This window comes from Hippopotamus amphibius, chromosome 8 (assembly GCF_030028045.1).
Source record: "Hippopotamus amphibius kiboko isolate mHipAmp2 chromosome 8, mHipAmp2.hap2, whole genome shotgun sequence".
Lineage (NCBI taxonomy): Eukaryota > Metazoa > Chordata > Mammalia > Artiodactyla > Hippopotamidae > Hippopotamus > Hippopotamus amphibius.
In genome coordinates, this window is record NC_080193.1 from 24,065,970 (window position 1) to 24,089,367 (window position 23,398).

At 46.0% G+C, this 23,398-nt stretch overlaps 2 protein-coding genes across 2 annotated transcripts in view; both read left to right on the forward strand.

Moving 5' to 3' along the window:
* The window catches only part of TMEM132C (transmembrane protein 132C), a 395,705-nt gene that overhangs the window by 298,927 nt on the left and 73,380 nt on the right, over window positions 1-23,398 (forward strand). Inside the window, exon 4 of the mRNA XM_057744545.1 lies at window positions 14,612-14,795. Coding sequence (XP_057600528.1) covers window positions 14,612-14,795 — 184 coding nt within the window. The remainder of the gene's footprint in view (window positions 1-14,611; window positions 14,796-23,398) is intronic.
* LOC130858299 (peroxiredoxin-6-like) lies at window positions 16,020-16,880 on the forward strand. The gene has a single exon (XM_057744547.1). It carries the CDS (start codon window positions 16,034-16,036, stop codon window positions 16,631-16,633), a length of 600 nt encoding a protein of 199 aa, XP_057600530.1. The 5' UTR covers window positions 16,020-16,033; the 3' UTR covers window positions 16,634-16,880.

Below are 23,398 nucleotides of genomic sequence, written 5' to 3' on the forward strand. Positions count from 1 at the left end.
TTGAAAAAATTTTTATTGAAGTGTAGTTGCTGTACAATACTGCATAAGTTGCAGGTGTACAATATAGTGATTCACAATTTTTAAAGGTTATACTGCATTTATAGTTATTGTAAAATATTGGCTATATTCCCTGTGTTGTACAATATATCCTTGAGCCTATCTTACACCTAATAGTTTGTACCTCCCCCTTTCCCACCCCTGTATTGTCTACTCCAATGATAACCAACAATGGTTTGTTCTCTGTATCTGTAAGTCTGCTTCTTTTTGTCATGTTCACTTATTTGTTGTATTTTTTTTTTTGGATTCCACATACAAGTGATATCATACAGTGTTTGTCTCTCTGTCTGACTTATTTTGCTAAGCATAATGCCCTCCAAGTCCATCCGTGTTGCTGCAAATGGCAGAATTTCATTCTTTTTTATGGCTGAGTTGTATTCCACTGTGTAGATACACCACATCGTCTTTATCCATTCATCTGCTGTTGGACACTTAGGTTGCTTCCATGTCTCAGAAGTCTGATGCTTTTAACATTCTAGCCACTTCTGTGAGGGATGTGATGTCAATCCCATTTTTCAGATCTCTGCATAGAGACACTTTCCCAACATTACACAGTCTAGAAAATGGAATTCAGGTGTTTACCTGGATGTGTCAGACACCTGCATGGGAATTGGAGTCCAGCAGATATGGGTTCAAATCCTGATTTAAAAGCTCTGTGTCCTTACTTACTCTGTGTGAGCTGAATAGGATCACATCCTGAGGACTGGGGGAGCTGATGGACAGTAAACTCCCTGCCCAGTGCACATGCACTAGGTCCACATCTCTTTCCCCACCTAATACACCCATTTCCAAGTCAATGGACAGTTTTGAAGAGAGAAGTATCAAGGTGATTCCTATGAGTCAGTTTCCACTCTCCTACACTACTCCTGTTCTCTCTGATGGAGTGTTTCATGCTTGTCTGCAGAATCATGGGAAAGTGTGCTGGTTGGTGTGTTAGGAGCCTGGCTTCCAAACCCTGGCTCTCCTGAGGCCAGGAAAGGACACAGGGCTCCTGTTTGTACCACCAAGAGGAGGCTTGCTCTGAGCCCTCAGTTGAGGAAACAAGAAAGAGCAAAGAAATCCAGCCCAGTGAGGACCCTTCCTCTCGCTAATGGCTCCAGCAGCTCCTCTGGGATCAGAACATCATCATTACGCAGGTGACACCGAGTCACCTGAACAGTATGACACAGATTCCCAGCGGGGTCCATACAACTTGGGAGGCCAAGGGCAAGGAGATGGACCTGTGAAATGATGCTTCAGCTACCGTCTTTGAGCATTTAGTCAGTGCTAGGTCACATGCTATGTGCTTGCCATCCACAATGAACAGTCACCATTACTCCCTTGTTGGTCTGTTTCTTGTCAGTTTCCCACCTCCCTTCCTGTTCCGAAACCGTGCAAGCACTAGAATGAAACCTCCAGGAGAAGCGGCATCTTTTTTGTCGCTGCTGTGTCCCCAGTTCCTCGAAAATCGCCTTGCGTCTTGGAGGCACTCAGTAGCTATTTTCTTGAAAGAATGCATGTTGCACGGAGCAAGCAGAGGTGGCCAGAGCCCTCCCCATCCTGCAGCTGAAGGACTCAAAGCCACCGTCGCTCACCAACAAGGCTGGGAATTGGGGAAACTAAAAGAACAGCTGTTGCAGCCGCCTTGTAACACTTCTGCAAGCAAAAGCTCTGGGATTGAAACTATTTTTCAACAAGGATGATGTTTCCATTTCCAGTGTGAACACAGTATTATTCAGTTCCCCACAGTCCACCTAAACGGAGTTTACTCTAAAATGAAATTGCAGCCTTTAAACTCATTTCTCAAAGGATGCGGTTCATTTCGGCATCATTACTCTCTCTTGGAGCAGCTTCCAAGACACCTAAGAATGGCTTTTTTTTTTTTTTTTTTTCTAAATTGGAAGTCCCCTTGGAGGGCCTCAGCCAAACAGCTATGACTCTGGTGCCTTTGATGTGAAACCTCCCCCCTTCTCCATCGTGGCTGCTGGAGGGAAACCAGATTTAATGGTGACTGCATCCTTCATGTCTGAAGAGAGGGAGTGCTGCGTGCCAGCAAACATTCCTCTCTTACGATGGGTCAGAATGGTCAGGGAGGCTGGAGGAAAAACACTGCTCCCAGGAGGACAGAGTGGGGAAATATTGTTTTGATCCTCCGTTGCCTTTTCCATCCCCTACGTTTTTTCCTGATATCTGATTCTCTTGCTGTGTCCGGTGATAGCCCCCAGGGGAGACATTTGTTCATGGCATCTGCCTGCCTTTCAAGCCAGACCGCCTTGGTGTTAGAACACAAGGAACCGTTTAGAGATGAAAGAGTTTGATGCAGTTTCCAGGTAACTTGAGGAAGGCAAGGACGTCTCCTGAAGCTGTTTCTCCAGGCACTGTTTTCTCCCAAGGTGCTGACATCTGTCTGATGTGGGACAAACACCACCGTGTCCAGAGTGTGACAACAGCATGGAGAGGACCTGGTCAATTTACCTCCTCTTACAAAAGGGGAAAGTGAGGCCCGAGGAGGGACCAGGGTCAACCAGATGTCTCGGTCAGGGTTGTTGCTTGCAAAGCAAGAGAAACTCAATCTGAGTAATTTAAGCCAAAGGCAGTGCATGACGTAGAGTAGGAGGTTACAGGATCAGAAGAGGCAGAAGGACAGACTCAGGGGTGGGTGAGAACCAGTGCAGCCCAGAGGACCAGGCAAGAGTAACCAAAGCAGAGGCTTTGAGGCAGAGAGTTTAGCCAGAGTCAGCCATTCAGCCATTCCTTCCTTTTTCTCTTCTTTGCAGTCAAGGTCCAGACGTGCACGTCCACCTGGTTAAGCCATGTTGGCCACACAGCACTGGAAAAATGGAGGATTCAGCCACTTTATCTTTAAAGTGGGGGCAAGGGAGTAATGACCAGGAATTTACCTCCCATCACAGCTCAGTATAGTAAGAGAAGGCAAATTCTCCAAGAGGAAACTGACATGCTATTAAATTATATTACATTGGGTGGATGCCGGGGAGCTCTGAAAGGAGAAATAGCCACTCCATCAGGGCTACAGCCATCTCTTGATTCCCAATCCCATGTTCTGTCACACTGGCCTGCCTTCTGTGTGGGTGCCAAGGCGATGGGACACATGGCTTGAAGAATCCGCCTTCCCCCTACATGTCGCATGACAGCCCTATCAGACTTAAACGTCACCACTCACGAGCTCTTCCGGCTGAAAGCCATTTGTTAACATTGATTTAGTCAAATGCTTTGTCATCCCCATGGTCCAAGCCACTCGTATACCTGAAGACTCAACTCTATTGGATGGAGGTAATTCTTTTCAGCTCATCTGTTTTCTATTAGGGATGCTTTCGGGGCACTTAATAAAGGCTTTCCCTAAACTGGAAATGCCAAGTGCTGCAAGTCGAGTTGAGTTGAGAGGGGATGGTTTGGCAGGGATGCTTGGCCCTGTGAACAGCTGCTCCCCCAGGTATATCCACTCAACATGATGCCTTCTTAGTTTTTTTTTTTTTCCTTTAAGAGAAAATGTCAACCTGACAGTTATTAACTGTTTTTAAAAATGTTAGAGGAATAAGTATGAAAGCCCCCTATCACCACCCCCACCACCACGCAGTGACACAGGGTGCTGGCCCCATCCTGCCCCTTTCCAGCCTCCAGCTTGCTGCCCAGATGTTAGGATGTGTCTATAACCAGGTTCATTGCACTCCAGCTGGTCTTCTTTTGGTCCTCGAAAGATGTCCACCCATAATGACCCCTCTTTCCAAACTCCCTTGCCTATTTTCCTCTGGTTTACACCCCCTCAGGGTTCAGGTCTGAGCTCAAAAGTCCCATTTTAGGGAAGCCTCTTCTGACCCTCTTGGTTGAGTTGTCCTGGTTTCAGGAATTGCCTTTGAATGTCTTAGCATCCTAGTCCTCAACACATCTTGCTGTAATTGCCCACCTCTCCGATCTTGTAGTAAAACCTGCCTCAAGGGAAGGACCTTGTCTTTCTCTCTCAGCATCACCTAGCACAGTGCCAGGCTTATAACAGGTGCTCATTAAACGTCTATTGGATGGTCATTGACACGGGGTTCCTGGTAGAGCCAAACAGTGTGCAGATTCCCCAGTGCACGTGGCGGCTACGCTCTGCTGAGCTGCTGTTGTTTGTGGGGGAGTCGTGCTGGGAGTGTGTGCCGGCTGTTTGCCCATTTGGTCTCAAATCAATTCCCCACTATTCCCTTGCTCTGTGATTCCTCCAACTGAATTATGGTGACGTTTAGCCAGTGGAGGTGCTGGTGAGAGATTGAAATAGGAGGGAGTAAAGAAGTCAGGGTATTTGCTGGCCTCTCTGCCTCTGATGGTGCCTCAGGCAGTGGGTCCTTCATCTTCTTGGCTCTTCTCCTGCTGGGCAGCTCTTGACTGCAGCTGTCCCCGCAGTGACCTGGCTCCTGGGGTCACCAGCCCCGCCCTTTGGCCCTTGACCCTGGAGGGAGAAGTGGTTTTTTCCCATTGATAATCCCTGGTTGTCTCGCCATCCTGTTTGCCCTCTCCACCCCTCCAAAGCCTTTATCACTAGAGTGAAATCTCCTCTACAGAACTACCTGTCATGCGCTAGGGTTTCTGACTGCTGACCACAATACTGATGCTTTCTAGGATCTGGTGGGTGGAGCTTCTTGCAGCACTGGGGAACCCAGGGCAGAGATGAAGGGCTGGGATGCTGGAGCCTGCCTCTGCATTTATGCTCTGGATGGGGCTGTCGTCTTGGTGCTGCTGAGTTTGGTACAAGAATAAGGTCTCTGTATTTGAAACCATTCCCTTAAAAAATAATAAAAAGCAGTTCTCTTTTTTTCCCCAGTTTTATCTGAATATAATTGACATACAGCACTGTTCAAGTTTAGGGTGTACAACATAATGATTTAACTTACATCATGAAACGATGCCCACAATAGGTTTACAGAACATCCATCATCTTATATAGATACAAAACTAAAAATAGAAATATAGAGTTTCCCTGGTGGCACAGTGGTTAGAATCTGCCTGCCAATTCAGGGAACACGGCTTCAATCCTTGGTCTGGGAAGATCCCACTTGCCACAGAGCAACTAAGCCCGTGAACCACAGCTACTGAGCCCATGTGCTGCAACTACTGAAGCCCACTGGCCTAGAGCTCATACTCCACAACAAGAGAAGCCACCACCATGAGAAACCCACACACCGCAATGGAGAGTAACCCCCACTTGCTGCAACTAGAGAAAGCCTGCGTGCAGCAACAAAAGCCCAATGCAGCCAATCAATAATAGAAAAATTTTTTTAAAGAAATACATATATATATATTCCTTGTGATGAGAACTCTGAGGATTTACTCTCAACAACTTTCATTTGTAACATACAGCAGTGTTACTCATCTTTATCACGCTGTATTTATTTATCTTATAACTGGAAGTTTGTTGACTACATTTATCCAATCCGCCCCCACCAATCCCTGGAAAACAGTTCTTCTTAACCCTGGCTTCACATGGGGATTCCTCTGAAGCTTTATCAGAAAAAAAAAATGATATCTGGACCCATCATAGACAAGATGAATCTGAAGGGAAGAGAAGAAGGTGTTTTTGAAAAAGCATTGGTGTTTTGCTAAAGGTCACCAAATTACTCTGTTGTGCAGCTGGGTTGAGGACATAAATAGAAGGGCAGAGATTGTGAGTATAAATTCTTCCAGGATGAGGATGATATGCACCCGCAAATCCAGAGAGAAGTGGTAGAGCAAGAATTAGACTGCCTTTTCAATTCAGGCAGAACCCTGCCCTCTTGGAAGATGCCAGGGCAGCCAGATGCTACAGAGGGGAACAGGGTACCAGAGCAAAGCAGCTCCAGGACACGCTGCATCTGCCTTCACTCTGGTCAGTCTCCTCCCCGTGTCTTTAGCCAGATAAATGGGAAACTGATAACAGGTTGTGGGAATTCTGCTGGAGATCTGTGACCCACTGTGGACCACAGCACATTCACTTCTGTATCTCAAGTACCAAAGTGCATGCCTGGCACAAAATGGGGGCTTGGTAAGCGCTTGATGGATGGATGAATGGATGGACAGGTTGGGTGCTGAGCAGAGCATGCTTCTATTTTCTATTTTGAAAGTAAAACTTTCCTTTATCCCCCCAGTCCTTTTAGTCTTAGCGATTCGTGCTGCCAGAGACCCTCAACTCATCAATTACAGACATTAACTGTAAATTATACTTTTGCATAGTTAATTCAGCCTCTTCATTATGTATTTAGTGGTGCTCAGCGGGCATAAAATTCAATAGCAAGCTTTGGCGAGGATCCAAATTCTGTCTTCTGTGATATTTGGAAAAGGCAAAGTTTTAGTAGTGGACCTTGGAGCATGTCTTTCCTGGAAGGTCTCCAATGAGCTCTGCTTTTCGATTCTCCCTTGGAAGGAGTTCAAGCCTTCTGGAAAGGCTGATAGCTTCAAAGGCTGCATCCGCCCTCCTCTCCAACTGAGCAGGGACTCCTTTTCCCTTCTTGAGCTGAAATAAATATTAACCTGACTAGTGGAAGGAAAGAAGAGTGTGAATATCAGGGAACCCGGCTCCTGGAGCATCACTCATTCATTATTCATTTGACAAGTATTTATTGACCCATCTCCTGAGGGTCAGCACTGTGATGTAGCATGAGAATATCACAGTGAGCAGTACAATGTCCTTGTTCTCATGGAGCTTGTGGTGGAGAAAGGGAATGGGAGCAGATGGTGAACGACCCAATGCATATAAATGTATAATGTGTCATGTGATGATGTGGATAAAGTGGTTGGCTTAGCTGCGTGGATAACAGGGTGAACGTAGTGATGAGTGAATTGCGTGGATGTCTGGGGAGAAGCAAGTGCAAAGGCACTGAGGTAGAGGAAAGCGTGGTGGCTTTGAGTGGAATAAGCTAGAGAGAAAATGGTAGAGAAGGAAATTGATGCAGTAGTGGAGATAGGGGTATCATATTGCCAAGAATTGGGAGATGAAAGCATTGCTGATCCTAGGGCCAGGCTCAGAATGGTCCCTTAAAAAACGCTTGCTCTGCCACATTCAACTTCCACTAACAAATGTAGTGAGTGTGTTTCCAACCTACAAATCCAGTGTGCAAGCCCTGTATATATAGTTCTATTCTTCTATCTGTCAGTGCTCAAGGTGTGCCTTAAGCCTCCATTCTACTTGATAGCAGAAAAGTTAATCTGGTTGATTTCCAGTTTGCTAAAGCATTTCAGGTTTAAACTTGGTTGATTCAGTCTTTTGAGCTCTGCCTTATTTTCTTCAAGATTGACCTGGGTGGAAAGGCTTTGGACGGTGGTCAGGTGGGGAACCTTGGGTGTTCAGATAATCTGGCTCATGGCTTCATCCACAAGGATGCCATCTGGTGCTGGGGCGAGGTCATGGTTCAATGCTAATGTTCTTGAGGTTTCCATGTTTCTACCTGGTCTCTGAGTGGACCACCCATGACATCTTTCCCTGCAGGACGAAGACTACAGGAGACTGACTTTAGTAACCTTCCCTGGGACTAGGTGAAAATTCCATTGCTTTCCTATACCACTCAAGCTGTAGGAGGCTAGGCAGTGGGGTGGGTTCCTTCTCAGGCCCTCCCTGCCCCTTGCATCTCAAGATAATCCTATTCAACTTCTGCCATATCCTGATGGCAAAGTGCATGGGTGACTCTAAGATCCCTTAGGAATCAAGTGAAAGACCTGTATCAGTCAGAGCCATCGTCTGTTATCCATTGCTGTGTAACAAACTGTCCCATGCTTGCTATCTTCAAACAACTGTTATTTCTCAATAAATGAGAATTTTCTGGGCAATTCTTCTGTTGGTTTTTCCTAGGTATCTTATGGAGCTATATTTATCTGATACAATAGCTTGGGGCTGGGGTGGCTGGACCTCTCTCTTGCCATATGATCTTGCTTCTGGGCATCTTCATGGTGCTATCTGATCTGAGGGATGGGCCCAGTGCTTTCCTCGTAGAGGGACCAGTGTGGCAGCACCGGGAAGCCAATCACATGGCTGAAGAACCTGCTGGGTGGGTGTGTGGGGCCAGGCTTCCTCCACCTACATCTCTGAAGCTGTCTTAGCAGCTGCACTTCCTAAAGTGTGACCTAATTTAGCTAAAATTTCAGCAGCTTGAGAATTAATATATCACACATTCCTCATATGTTGGGTCCATGCAAGCCACAGGCTTTACTGCAAGGAAAATAGCCAGCAGGAATGTAGGAACACACTGAGCCTTCAGCTGTGTGGCCAAGGGTTCCCTGGAGCTATCTTGGGGACTTTCACACAGGAGACATCTAGAAGAACTGGAACCTTCCATGCGCTTTCTTCAAGAGCTCCACCTGGTCCACAATTTTGTTCAGCTTACCTGTGGTCCATCTCATCAGCCCATTTCTTTTATTAATTGTATTAGCTGTCAACAATTTGCACAGCTATGTGCCAGGCTCCTAGAGTGAGTTAAGCACGAACATTTATCTCCCTAAATATGCACAAGACCCTGCAAGACCAGAATGTATATCCCCATTTCAGAGATGAAAGTGAGGTATTGAAAGCATGACTAACGTGAATAATGTCTCGAGGGTAAGTGTGAGGTTCATATCCAGAGCTTTGACTCCAAAAACGTGTGCCCATGCTCATCTGCCATGCTGAAGGAAGAAAAGTAAGTGAAGGGACCTAGTCTAGTCAAATTCAGGGGTAGTGCTTGATGCACACTAGCTGCCTGGGAAGGATGCTTAGGTCAGGATCCAGGGACCATGGATAAGGTCTTATTTTTCCCCACCTGCTGTGTTCACCAGATCCCAGGACACACAGCCTTAGGAGGACAAAGATGTGCAAGTCCTGCCAGGTTATTGAACAGGAGAACTATTGTAGCCATAATAAGAGCTACCACTTGGTGAATAGCTGCTATTGTATGCATTCAGCTCTGCACATGTTATACCTTTTATCCTTGCAACCGCCTCATAAGGGCGGCTTATTACAGATCAGGGAACAGATTCTTCTACAGGAAAAATTAGTGGTTCTTCAAATTTGCTGTATATTAGAATCACCTGTGGAGTCCTGAAGAATCCCAGTTCCGAGGTCCCACACCAGGCCAATGAAAGAAGATCCCTGGTGTGGGACCCAGAGCTCAGAATTTGTTAAAGCCCCTCCACCAAATAATTCCAGATTGTCATCAAAGTTGAGAATTAATAGGTTAAGTAACTTGCCCCAGATCACACCCCCACTAAATAGCAGAGTCAGAATTCAAGTGTGTCTTTTTTGGCTGTATTGGGTCTTTGTTGCTGCACATGGGCTTTCTCTAGTTGTGATGAGTGGGGGCCATTCTTCGTTGCAGCGCCTGGGCTTCTCTTGTTTCAGAGCACAGGTTTTAGGGGCACGGGATTCAGTAGTTGCAGCACACAGTCTCAGTAGTTGTGACTCTATAGCACAGGCTCAGTAGTTGTAATGCACGGGCTTAGATGCTCCGAGGCATGTGCGATCTTTCCGGACCAGGGATCAAACCCATGTCCCCTGCATTGGCAGGTGGATTCTTAACCACTGCATCACCAGGGAGGTCCTCAAAGTGTGTCTTATTTCAGAGCCCATGGTTGGAACACCTACCCAAAACAACTGCTGTGTAGACACTAGGAAGCAAAAAAATAATAATCATTTAGAAGCAAAATGCTTGGTGATCACAGAGAGAGAGCCCTTTTGGTATAGCAGTAATGTTCGATCTTGGCCACACATTAAAATCACCTGAGATATAAAAATTCCGATATCTGAGTGACACCTCTTGAGAGTCAGATGCCACTGGTCCAGGATAGACCCAGGTATTGATAGTTTTTTTTTTTTAATCTCCCCAGGTGATCATAACATTCAGCCAAGGCTGAGAGTCCCCACTTTACAGAAAGGGAAGGCTCAGGTTCCTTCCTTAAGAATTGCAGTTGCCTTTGAAGCAATGTCATTGCCGTCAATATGATTTGCAGTGAAGTACTCTCTTTCCTCATCCTTCCACATTTACCTGCTCCTATAAATTTTTAGGCTTTGGGGACTGGGATAGAAAGAAGGGGAAAAAGTTAAGTCTGAGCTCAATCTTGTCCAAGTGTGTCTGGAAACAGGGCAACCTTCAAAGGCTTTTCTCCTCCCTCTGCCCTTCACCATTATCCTGTATCCTGAATTATGCCCTGTATGCTAATTGCAGAGAGAAGGAATGGAAGAGATGACTCTCTCAATAACAGACCAGATCCTTTCTCACTGCCCTGACATTGGATTAGGCATGTTAGCTCAGCTCAGCCAATCAGATATCCCCACTCAGCACTTTGAATGTGGGATTGGTGGTGCACAGCATCAAGGACAGTAGAAACTTCGTTTTGGCATCAGCAGTGGTGTCCTGTCTAGAATTGGTTTTGGCCAAGATTCTCACCTTGTAACTTTGCCCCCACCTATTCTCCATGTCTTTTTCCCCACACTTCCTAGTAATGTTGAGGCATGTGTTGAGTTCTCCTTTCTTTATCAGTCAGCTCAAGGTGTTTTCTGTTGCTTGCAACTTGCAGCCCAAACTAATATTCTTCAGCACCGTGGAGAGCTCCCAGAGATCATCAGGGCATCCGTGTGGATGGCTGGGTCAATGGGACTATCTAATAAAGCCTTTCCCAGAGGGGATGTATGTGTCCTTTGCCTTCATGAAATACACATGAAGTAAAATGAATAAAACAAAGCCTGGGCCAAATTATTCTGTTCTCTTGGAGCTGCTTCCCTATTATAAGGTTGATTTCTTCATTTTGTTAGTCTCATTTCTTTCTGCAGGCATTAAGCTGTCATCAGTGTCTGATAACTTTGGAGCTGAAATCTCTTACACTCTATAGTGGGGAGGCACAGCCCTTTTGGCTTCTTCAGATACACTGAGACTTCATTTTCTTACGAGATAGAGTTCAATACCTAAGAGGTTTGGTAAATTGGGTTTCCAGTGGTCCAAACTTTATTGTGACTGTTGGGGGAATTTATTTGCTTTTGAGTAAGAGCTTTTTTTAAGCCAATTTTGAAGATCTCTTTCAAGAGTTACTGCAATAAATCTACACTATTGATTTAGCAAGTGGTGGTTCTTGGGTGCTCTCTGGAGTCACTTAAGTATTTAAATTCCTCTCTTTATTACTCCCAACCATATCACAAACCCCATATAGGCTGGCATGGAGGGTTCTTGGTCCCTTCAAGGCAAAGGCTTAACAAGGATTTCAGTTGGCTCAGAGAGAGTAGAAAAGCACTGGCCACAGACAGAATTGCAGAGAGAGTTCTTCTTTTCTTGGTCCCCATCTGCTAACATAATGTATCATACCATGGTATCATGTCTGACAGGAACAGCTACCGAGTAAATGCACTTGTATACAAGTCTGAACAGATCCCAGTTCATGATGAACGGCAGAGAATTGGCATCTATACTCTGGTTTGTTCTCAGGGAGCTCCTGGACCAGCCCTAGAGGGACAGGTTTTAAAGGGTGGCATTAGACCAAATCTTAAGTCACAGAGAATGAATGTAGTGTCAAGTCCTGCTAAAATCAGGAAGAGCTCACATTTACTGACCTTTGGTAGTGCCAAGTTCTAAGTGCCTGAGATATATTTGCTCATTTTTTAATCCTCCTATCAACTCCATGAAATGGGAAGGATTCGAGTTCCCACTTGGCAACTGGAGAAAAGAGGGCAGAGCTGCTCAAAGTAACCCAGCTGGTAACGGGTGATGCCAGGACTTGAGCTCAGGAGGTCTGCTTGGAAGGTGACAGCATGTTAGTCAATGAGTCATGACACTGGCTGTGTTCCCTTGAAAGAGCCATGGATCCTCTTCTTGGTTCCACACACTCACCTCCCACCAGCCCTTTCTGACTTTTCTTTTTCATTCTTTAATAAAATACTTCTTGTATGTCCAATATTCACAACATATAACACTGGATCTACTTTTCCTGCAGCAGGAGTGAGATGGGGGAAAGGGTTATATTAAGGACCAATTCCAGCCCCAAGGCCAGCACTGTCACACACCCCCACCCTGGTACACTAAGGGCCTCATGGACCACAGTTTGGAAATCATCACACTGCATCATCTTTAGGGCAGGGGTCTTCCACCTCAAAGATGGCGGCACATTGCAAACTCCCTAGCATTATTCTCAGTGTAGGCATCCTTTTGGGGCTATGATGGGATCTTTGGACAACTGGAGTTTTGCTACATGCAGTACTAAGGAAAGTGAATTCTTTGTTGAGTAGAGTCTGTCAAATAACCAACAGCTATATCTCCAGTAGGCACAGCCAGGTAGCCAACTCTGCTGCAGATAAGGAGATACCAAGAGTGGGTGTTCTTGCTAAGAAGGCAAGATTAAACCCCCTGAAATGAGAGATGTTTTTAGCCCAGTGAAAGGAGAGGCTGGCCAGAGCACATGGGAAAGATGTCCAGAAGTTGAGTTGAGCCTACCCTGATCCCTGCAGGCCTTAGCTGCTGGACCAAGAACACCAAAAAAGTCTTTGTTCGGAAACACTCCAGACTCCAGATACATCTTCCTCATTTTCCAAGGCAAGTAATTCACTCTTGAGCTGGTACAGACCGTGGCTTGAGGTTCCAGACACTGGATTGGTTTTCCCTCCCAGAGGGATATCCAGCATCTCATAAATTGCTATTCTCCAGTCCCCACTTCCGGCCTGGAGTACTGGAAGGAAGATTTATGAGTCCCAGTGCTTTGGTTGGTGCAGCGACCTTGCTGTTACCCCCCAGCCCAGCCACTGAGTATGGCTGAGGGTAACAGAGTGAGGAATTGGCCTCCTGGCTATGGGCAAGCCCTGAAGATTAAGTGGGAGCATCCTTAACTAATGATCACCCCAGCAAAGGGAAAGTTTTCTCCATCACTCTTCACACTGGTACCAGAACATGCTTAGGATACAGTGTTAGCATCCTTACTGTTTCTTTCTTGCTGTGCTGTGAAAAACCCCCCTCAATTCACCTGAAAACACGTGGCCTTCCCAGTAGCTGCCAGCTGAGAGGGTGCTAACTGTTGGCCCACCACTTGCAGCAATATTTAGCCTAGAGGCAAAGTGCACTGGGGGCACCTCAGCCTGGCTAAAAGATCTCCCTGGCCCAGCCTACAAACCCAGCTGTATGCCAGCAATGCCTTTCCTTCTTTACAATATTAATTCAATTGTTCCAGGAAGCTTCTCCCATTTTTCCCCTCTCCGACCTCCTAAAACAAAGGCTGGCAAACTTTTTCAGTAAAGGTCCAGATAATGAATACTGTAGGCTTTGCAGGTTATACATTACCCGACATAATCAACCATGTGCTATAACACGAAAACAGCCAGAGACAAAACAAGTGGTCAGGGCTGTGTTCCAATGAGACTGTTGACAAAAAACAGGCAGCAGGACTAGATTTGGTTCACAGACCACAGTTTTCCCATCTCTGTTCTAGGGAAACTCATGTGGTGTCTTGTAATTTCATACTTGACCCCCAACTGAATTGGAGAATGCTATCACAAGCACAGGGCTGGCAGTTGGTAAAGGCTACATTCAGCTTTCTTCTGCCACTAACTAGCTATGTGGTTGTGAATGAGTGATTTTCCCTTCCCAGGCCTTCATTTTGTCATCTGAAAAATGAGATTTTTGGATTGTCAGTCATTCCCAAAACACTGGAATTGCTGGGACAAGCTTGCTAAAAAGAAATACACATATCTGGGTCCACTTCAAATACAGGGTGTTGGTCAGATTTCTTAGTTATAGACATCAGAGTCCCTTTAGCTAACTAGTCCTTCTAAACAGAAGAGGTTTCTTTAAAGAATACTGGGCAATTACAAGATTTTCTAGGAGAGCCTTTGAATTGAATGTGTTTACTGTACAGCCAAGGACAAGGCAGACAGGGAAGAAACACAGACAAGGAAAATGACCAACTCTGCAGAGGATCTTTGCACTGGAAGAATCACTTGTCATGATAATATGGGGGCCTGGATGACAGAAATACCACCACAGCTGCCCTGGAACAACCGGGACCACAATGCTTGTCAGAAAATCTTAATTCCCTTCGCAGCTGCTGCTTCATAACCCACTTCTACATCTAAGTACCACAGGAGTGGCTCTAACAGGAAGAAACTCAGCTTTAAGCATGCATCTAGCTGCAAGGGAGTCTGGAAAGGTAGTTTCGTGCTTCTCAGCCTCTGTAGGAGGATATGCCAGGAAAGGGTTGAAAGACAATGAGTTAGTTGCTTATGGTATCTGGCACATCAATGACATTGAACTTGAAGAGAGTCCATTTAGTTCCAAGGTCATCCAGGTTCATGGTGCAAGGGTGAGGCAAACTGGATTAACTCATTGTCTGAAGTGCTGGTCAAAATCAGTCCGAGAGATTCATCAATACATACAATGATGCTCAGTGCTGAAGACGCTTCACCCACATCCTTAACCTGTGGGTGCTTCCCATCCCGGATGCCCAGGTCCTTAACTTATAGTTGGTACCAAGTCTCAGGTGCTATACCTGAAAGGCATTTCCTTTGTCCTTATATTCCAGGTATAATTGTGAGGAGGCAGGGCAAAGGGCTTAAAAGGGCCTTCCACCACACAAAGTCAACTTAAAGCTGTTTTCCTTTGCTCTCTTCCAGAAGCAGCAGTTTATTCAATGAGGTTGTGCAGATGAACTTTGAAATCGCCAGCTTCAGCAGCCTCTCGGGGAGTCAGCCCATCACCTGGCAGGTGGAATACCCGCGGAAGGGGACCACAGACATCGCAGTGTCTGAGATCTTCATCAGCCAGAAGGACCTGGTTGGCATCGTGCCCTTGGCCATGGTAAGACCTGTGTGGTCATGGATGCGCATGTGATCAGGTGTTCAGCTGTCTGATTGAACCCTGGTGTCCTTCCTCTCTTTCCCGGGATGTTTGCTGCAATTGTTTCATGGGGTGTTTGCATTCACAATTTCCCCTCTTTCTGGTCCTTGGAAGTTGCTACAGTCATTAATCCAGGCTTTCCCAACTTCACCTGTTTTCGTGCCAGCTTCATGACATTTGCCAAATGTGTAGTATTTACTTATTTTTTCTTCTCGAAGTCTCCTCCAGTTCTTTTTATTTTCTGTTCCTTTTTAATAAGGAAGCTTCAGGCCACTCTGTCTGTTAGGATGGGTATTGTATGTTGCTGCTACAATCAACCCCCAAATCTTAGGTGCCTAGTGCAATCTAGGTTGTTCTTTCTTATCCACATGGTTTAGATGTTAGTGGGCTCTGTTCTAGGCAGGCCCTCAGGGATCTATGCTGACGGATGCATCATCATCTTGTAGCTAAAACATCAGGAACATGTTGCCTTCTTGGTGGCAAAGATGGAGGAACAGTCAGAGTCACATGCAAGCTCTTCTGAGCAATGTCACAAATAACATGTGACGCTTCCACACACATCTTTGGCAGAAGGAGTCCTGTGGCCCCATCAGATTTCAAGAGGGCTGGGAAACATGGGTGCAGAGGGAAAGCTGGATGACTACCCCAGTCTCTTCCTCACTACACAGTAACTCAACGTATGATTGACACAAATAGAACACAACACAAATACAGTGTACACAAACCCGTGTTACCAACTTCCAGCTAGACCATGTGCAGCTGGAAATGAGGAGGAAAGAAAGAGAATGGTAAGGGGCTAGACTGTAACTCCATCCTGTGGTCACTCCCCCGTGTCTGCCAAGCCCTGGGACTCTTCTCCAGGGCCATTCCTATGCTTGTGCACAACTGTTAAGACCCCCTTCTAGGAGATGCAAAGAGGATGGCGTTTCAGAGGCACGGGAAGTGTTCTGAAGTGTAGCTCCAACTGTCTTTGCCAGAATTTGCCTTCATGGACATGGAACCTGGCATGGATACTCTGAAATGAATTTCTGCTCAGCTTCGGAATAAGCTGGCTTCATTGACACCAGGTTGAGAAATATATCAACTAGAATTCTCTGAGTTACATGTGACAGAAAACTCAAGCCAAATCGGCTTAAGCACGATGAGAATTAACCACCTCAGGTCACTTAAAAAGTCAAGCCTGCGTCACCGCTGCTGCCATGGCTGGAGATCTTCTTCTCAGGGACAAGGCTCCTAACGTCGAGGCCAATACTACTGTCGGCTGCATCCGTTTCCACGACTATCTAGGAGACTCATGGGGCATTCTCTTCTCTGACCCTCGGGACTTTACTCCATTGTGTACCACGGAGCTTGGCAGAACTGCAAAGCTGGCACCAGAATCTGCCAAGAGGAATGTTAAGATGATTGCCCTTTCAATAGACAGTGTTGAAGACCATCTTGCCTGGAGCAAGGATATCAATGCTTACAATGGTGAAGAGCCCACGGAAAAGTTACCTTTTCGCATCATTGGCAATAAGAATCGGGACCCTGCCATCCAGTTGGGCATGCTGGACCCAGCAGAGAAGGACAAAAAGGGCATGCCTGTGACAGCTCGTGTGGTGTTTATTTTTGGTCCTGATAAGAAACTGAAACTGTCCATCCTCTACCCAGCTACCACTGGCAGGAACTTTGATGAGATTCTCAGAGTAATTATATGTCTCCAGCTGACAGCAGAAAAGAGGGTTGCCACCCCAGTTGATTGGAAGAATGGAGACAGCGTGATGGTCCTTCCAACCATCCCTGAAGAGGAAGCCAAATAACTTTTCCCTAAAGGAGTCTTCACCAAAGAGCTCCCATCTGGCAAGAAATACCTCCGCTGCACTCCCCAGCCATAGGCTCTCCATGCAGTTGGTGCTGGAGCTGCTCACTCAGCACCGTGAGCCAGAGGATGCCGGCTGCCCATCATGTTTTCCTGCAACAGTCCCATAAAAACATCCTGGTGTGATCACAGCCAAGGTCTTTAGGTTGCTATACTACTGGCTTATTAAATGAAAATGGCACTAAAAATTCCTTGGGGTTCTTTGTGCCTTCAGCAGCATCCTCTTCTGTTCATGTATCTTAGCACTCTCTGCTGACGCTGACATTTGAGACTCATCTTGTTGGATCTACACAGGGTATATGAACAAAAAGATCGTATCAGTTTAAGGTTGAAAAAGCCTGCTTTGCTCCATCATAGAATAACTATCAGGTTTTTTTTTGTTGTTGTTTTTTGTTTTTTTTAGCAGTTCTAATCAAATCCTCTCTTCTTTTACCCACTTGGGAAGGAATAGAATTTGGGGTTCAACTTCCCCTGTACATACCTACATACATAACCTAAGAACTTAGAGTAACCTGGATGTTCTTCAGTATTCCATGTTTTGATCACAGGTGGGGGAAAACCTTTTCAATCCTCTACTTTTCCAGTAGATAACTGAAGGATGAGCAAGGGGAGGGAATCTTTAAATATTTTGCTATCAAGAAAAATTTTTAATGCATTTCTACTGAAAGTGGGAAGCTACAGGAAAAGCTCCACTTGTCTGCCAGGGAGGTGTACTGGGGCGGGATCCGCACCACAGTGCCGGGTGCCTTTTAGGGTATTTCTGGATGTCCGTCTGCTCTACAGTGAAGTGCACATGAAAGGGCACACCCTGGGAAGAGAGGAGAGGATGACTGAAAATGTTTTATTATAGATCTATAGATCTATAGATCACCCACAAGTGGTGGGTGAGGGGGACTATTTTCTGAATTTTATTTCTTAGGGATCAGCAAATAAATCCTTTGTTAAATCATGAAAAAAAAATCTAGAAAAGGGTTTCTCAAACGTTAATGTGCATATAGGTCACCTGACGGTTCTTCTCAGAGGCAGATTCTCACTCAGGAGGTCTGGGTTGGGTATTTTTTAAAGCTCCTAAGTTATGCCATGCCTGTGGTCAGCAGTGCACAGATTGAGTACCAAGGGTGCAGGTGTGCAATGACATCATCGTGGAAGGTGGCTTCTCTTCCCCTCTCAGCTCTGTGCTCCTCTTGGCTAGAGTCATTGTCCAGGAGGCTCTGTCCCCAAGGTGGCCACTGGCAGCACGTGATGACATGTTCACCACATCATGTCCAGCAGGAAAAGAGTGAAAGACTCATTGCCAACCCAAGAAAACACCTAAGACTGGCTCTGATTGGAACTGATTGGCTTGGCTTGGGTCATGTGTCTAACCTGGGAAGTCAATCACAGAAGCCAAAAGGACGTGATGCTCTGATTGGCCAGGCCTGGGGAATGCCTCACCCTGGAGCCTGTTTGGAATCAGACTGAGGGCTGGTAGCCATGGTGCATGATGGGAAGATCTGTCTTCCACTGAAAAAGGGGGAGTGGATGCTAGTCAGAAACAGAAATAAATGTCTACCACAGGACGTATTATCTACCACAAGGATTTGTTAATACTCTGAGGTTAGAGAGACTTCCCTGGTGGCAAGGTGGTTAAGAATCCACCTGCCAATGCAGGGGATACGGGTTTGATCCCCAGTAGGGGAAGATCCCACGTGCCGTGCAGCAACTAAGCCTATGGGCCACAACTACTGAGCCCAGGTGCTGCAACTACTGAAGCTCATGTGCCTAGAGCCCTTGCTCCACAACAAGAGAAGCCACCGCAATAAGAAGCCTGTGCACCGCAAGGAAGAGTAGCCCCGCTCTCTGCAACTAGAGAAAGCCCGCACACAGCAATGAAGACCCAACACAGCCAATAAATAAATAAATAAATAAAATATTTTAAAAAATAATACTCTGAGGTTGGAGAATGACTTCTCTTGACTTTTCATGTCCTAAAAAAGGCCTCAACAGCCTATAGCCCATGGGCCAAATTCAATCTACTGCCTTTTCGTACACCATGCAAACTAGGAATGGTTTTTGCATTTTCAAATAGCTACATTTTAAATGGTTATATAAGTAGGTTCTTAAAATGCTCAGTTTTGCCTCTTGGCTCACAAATCTTAAAATATTTTCTATCTGGCTCTTTAGAGAGAAAGTTTGCAGACCTGTGTCACAGGACCTCGACATCAGTTCTAGGGAATACGTGCCTGGTTTCTACCCTACCTATTTCAAAAAGATAAGACATCCAGATACTGTGAAAAGTAAAATCATTATATGAGATTATTTTTGCATGCTTTTTTTGTCTGTTTTTTTTTTTTTTTGGCCATGCCGCATGGCATGTGGGATCTTAGTTCCCAGACCAGCTTCCCCTGCATTGGAAGCTTGGAGTCTTAACCTTTGGAAGTCCCTGGCTGTGATTTTCAAGTGACTAAAAGAAAGCCCTCTTTGAAGCAGGGTATCATTAGTATTTTGGTTATTGTGTTTTTGTAATACCTTTAAGGTAAAATGAAATGATGACTTATGTCACACCCAGAATCCTTTTGTGTGCAAATAACTAAACAAATTCAAACTGCCTTCAACCGAAAGGTCACGGAGTGGCTGACTGCACAGAGTAGAGCTCAGAGTTCTGACAGCTGAATTTAAGAGCTCATATAACATCATCATTTTACTCCCCCTCGAGTGTACAATTTGACCTCAACTCTGCAAAGCCACGTGGACAATTAGGAACTATATTAGCACGTAGACAACAAAAGAGGCAGTTTGGGAGGCATTTCTATTCTCTTATTTTCTGTATTTTCAAAGATTTTTTTCCAGAATGAGCTTTAGTACCTTGAGAAGCAGCCAAAACAGAAACTTTTGTTGAAAGCAAGTAGCAAATAAAACAGCAGCTTGACCAGATGAGAAATTTTTTTAAAAAACCGAACAAGAGGCACATCTTTATGTTACCTGATAACAGCCAGCGAGGCAATGGGTTGGTCTTTGGAAAACAAATGAATTTCCCAGTTGTGGCTCATTCTAAAGAAAACCAAACTGCAGAAAGGTAACATAGAGGATGACTGAATGGGAAATGGGCCTCGTTTGGGAAGTGCTCACCTTAAAATCGGGTGTTCTCAAATCCATTCCAAAATCCAGGAAGAAAGCTGTAAAGCCACCGATGAGATTCTTGGTGGCCTTCTGTCTCACTCAGCAGCACCTTCTAACTCCCAGTGAGTAAAGGAGATGGAGAGAGCAAGGGACAGTGCCCTCCTCAACTCTCAGCAGAGTGACCCTTCCAGGCGGGACCCCCCAGTCATACCACCCACCCCCAGCACCGTCTTAGGCAGAGAACTTGGCCCACAAAGCCATCATTTGCCCACCCCCGAAGTCAGACTTACTTAGCGATGTGACTCTATCCTTGAGTGGAGGCAGGAAAGCTCCAGGGTCCAGCTCCTTGGCCTTCAAGAATCTCCCACCTCTCCAACCCCCGCCTCCCCCAAAGCACCCACATCAGCTGAGGCAGGAGAGAGGGAGGGGTCTGGCTGCGGGTCTAGGGCAGCCTGGGGCCAGCACAGGCCAGGAGATGAAGCAGCAACTTTAGTTCTTGTGCTTCAGTTCTTCCTTGACGTAAGAAAAAAGTATTCCCATCGCTCGTTGAGACCCCATGAACAGAGGCCAGACGCAGACCTCCGTGCGGCAGTTTCCGCGTGCTGGTGGCTGGGGTGCAGGAGGTGCTGGTCTCTTTTCAGGAATAAAGAGGCACAGAATCCACTCACTCTCACCCTGAGCCCTTAAGATGCTCAGGCACGTGGGTATGCATCCAGCCTGAGGAGTCAGCAGTAAACAGACTGTAAAGTCTTGCCTTCAGGGAGCTGACACTCAAAGGGATGGAGGGCGGGGCAGACAGCCAGCAAATAGGAAGCTATTTCTTAAGCTAAAACCAGGTAATAAGATTGTGCCCTAAAGATGAATAACGTAGGACAAGGGGATGGCGTGTAACCAATTCCCGGGTCTGTTCATGTCTCAGAGTTTCTCCCTGCAGTTTATTTAAAAATAAAAAGCTAGGGGAGTTTCCTGGCGGTCCAGTAGTTAGAACTCAGTGCTTTAACTGCCATGGCCCGGGTTCAACCCCTGCTTGGGAAACTAAGATCCTGCAAGCTGAGCAGCCTGGCCAAATAAATAAATGAATAAATAAATAAATAAATAAATAAATAATTTAAAAATAAAAATAAATAAATAAATAAATGAAAAGCTAAATTTTCTGCCACAGAAAGGAGCCTCTAATTTCGGCAGGTGTCAGAAGCGGCCCTTAGCTCCAGGACTGAGGGACTTCTGGATTGACTTTCCTGGGTGGGGGGGAGGGGTGGTGGTGGCAAGATTTACCAGGAATTTTAAAGAGTTTCAAACGATTATCATTTTTTACCTCTGCAAACTTAAGACGAAATCATATTCCTTGACCCCTGAAACACGGTGGGAACTAGGGGTTTTTTTTTTTCTTCTATCAAGCTTTCAAAATTCCTAGAATGTGCCCGTATCTCTCTGCATAAAATCAAATTTAAAATAAAGTGGCTATCACTAGGGCTGTTTATAGGAGAAATTGCTACTTATTCTCAAGCCCGCCAAGTGATGATCTTAATCCTCACTTCGCCAGGGTGTCAGGGAGATTCATTAAGGTTTGAGAGCTGCCCGGAGCCGCTGGGTGGCAAGTGCAGCAGGAGAGGATTATGGGGAAAGAGAGGACAGGGTCTGCCCTCTTCTCTGCCCTGCTCTGGGCCCTGGGCGCTGGCCTGTGTGGACTGCTGCCCGCAGCGTCCCTTTCCCTCCAGCCCCTGGTGGGGCTTAACCAGTGGAAGGTGTTGACCCCCTAACCCCGCTTCCACCCCGCCCCACCCTGTGCCTATAAATGTGATCTTATTTGGAAGTAGGGTCTTTGCATGTGTGATTAACTTAAAGTGAGGTCTGAGGGACTTCCCTGGGGGTCCAGTGGTTAGGACTCCATGCTTCCACTGCAGGGAGCCTGGGTTCAATCCCTGGTCGGGGAACTAAGATCCCACAAGCCACGTGGCCAGACTAAATAAAAAATAGAAATGAGGTCCAAAATCCAATGACTGGTGTCCTTACAAGGATAGCTGGATTTGGACATCTGGAGGAGACCACATGGAGGAAGGTCATTTGAGGACAGCGGCAGAGCTTGGAGAGATGCACGTACAAGACAAGGAAAGCAAAAATTGCAAGCAACCTGCGGAATTTAGAGCAGAGGCAAGGAAGGTTCTCCACTAGCACCTTCAGAGGGAGCCTGGCCCTGTGAACCCCTTGACTGTGGATTTCCAGTCTGCAGAATCACAAGAGAATGAATGTCTGTGGTTTTAAGCCACCCAGTTTGTGGTACTTTGTTACCGCAGTTTTAGAATGCTGCTGCATCCCTACTCCTCCCCCCTCTTCTTGCATCCCTGTCCCTCCCTCTCTTACTGCATCCCCATCCTTACCCCTCTTACTGCGTCCCCGTCCCTCCCCCTCTTGCTGCATGTCTGCCAGGGGAACGGTCCTCTCGGCATACAGCTCCTGTCCTATCAAGGAGGCTGTTTTCCGTGGTTCTCCTCTCGCTGGGTACCAGTCACTGGGCTGCTTGCCTCAGCCTTCCACCTGGGATGGGCGTCTGGGAATTGCACCATCCCTGGCTGTTTCCTTTGATCCTGCCCGTGGCTCTGTCATCACACAGTCTCCAGTTCAACCCCTTTGAGTAGGCCATCTGTTTCCAGCCAGGATGCTGAGGGATCCTAAGGGGCATGTGCTCCAGACTCTCCTTCTCAGAGGACACGCCACGTTATCCTCAGTCTATGAGGCGAGAGGTTAAGGGATCTCACTGGGGTATTTGAACCCCATGATTGCATTTTTCTACCCAGCAGCTTCCCATGAGTACTTCTCTGCAGCCTTTGCTGTTGCTAAATTCAGATAACCAGATGTGGGGAACGGAACGTGCATTTGCAGGTCTGTGGCGTTGCAGAGATGCTCTTGGACCCCTTGTCGATTTACAAGTGATGGATGACTTAACTCAGCTTTAGGGTCCGTGGGGAAGCTTGTTGGCAATATTCTGTGTTGGAGAAAGGCAAAAGCAGGCATTTCAAAGAACCGAGGGACATCTCCTTTGACATGGATGGGAGAATATTATTTTTAAAGAGACAATGACAAAACAATGTTTTCTTATTTTGCCTGATCTCCACGCTCCTTCAACTTGGAGATTTTACATTTATAATTCTCTAGGAGTATTTTAAAGATGGCTTTGATGCTCTCAGCAATTGAAAAATGTTTGCTCGGTTGAAAAATAACTATATGGGCAGGAGAAGTGTTTCCTTGTCACAGCTGGAGATTTACTTTGGAATTCAATTTAAAAAATATCCTTCCCTCCAACTAACCAGGCCAGATTTGTATCTAAAAAGCTGATCGATGACTCATCTGAAGGTGTTTTGACTTGGTGGCAATGGTTTCAAGGTTGCTGATTAAATATCCAATAAATGGTACCTTATTCACTGCCTGCCACAGAGAAAATGCTCCAAAAATGTGATTATGATTGTCGTTCATATTTTCATCATCATTATGTCATCTTGGGTTTCCCCATCAATAAAAGGAAGGCTTGGGGGTGAGCAATGGCTCAGGTCTTTCCCAGGTTTATACTTTCCATTATTTTACCTACATTACGTAGAAAGTAAAAACTGTG

What these genes read in the sequence shown, in the direction of transcription:
- LOC130858299 (XM_057744547.1), top strand. Translation starts at nt 16,034, where the DNA reads ATGGCTGGAGATCTTCTTCTCAGGGACAAGGCTCCTAACGTCGAGGCC.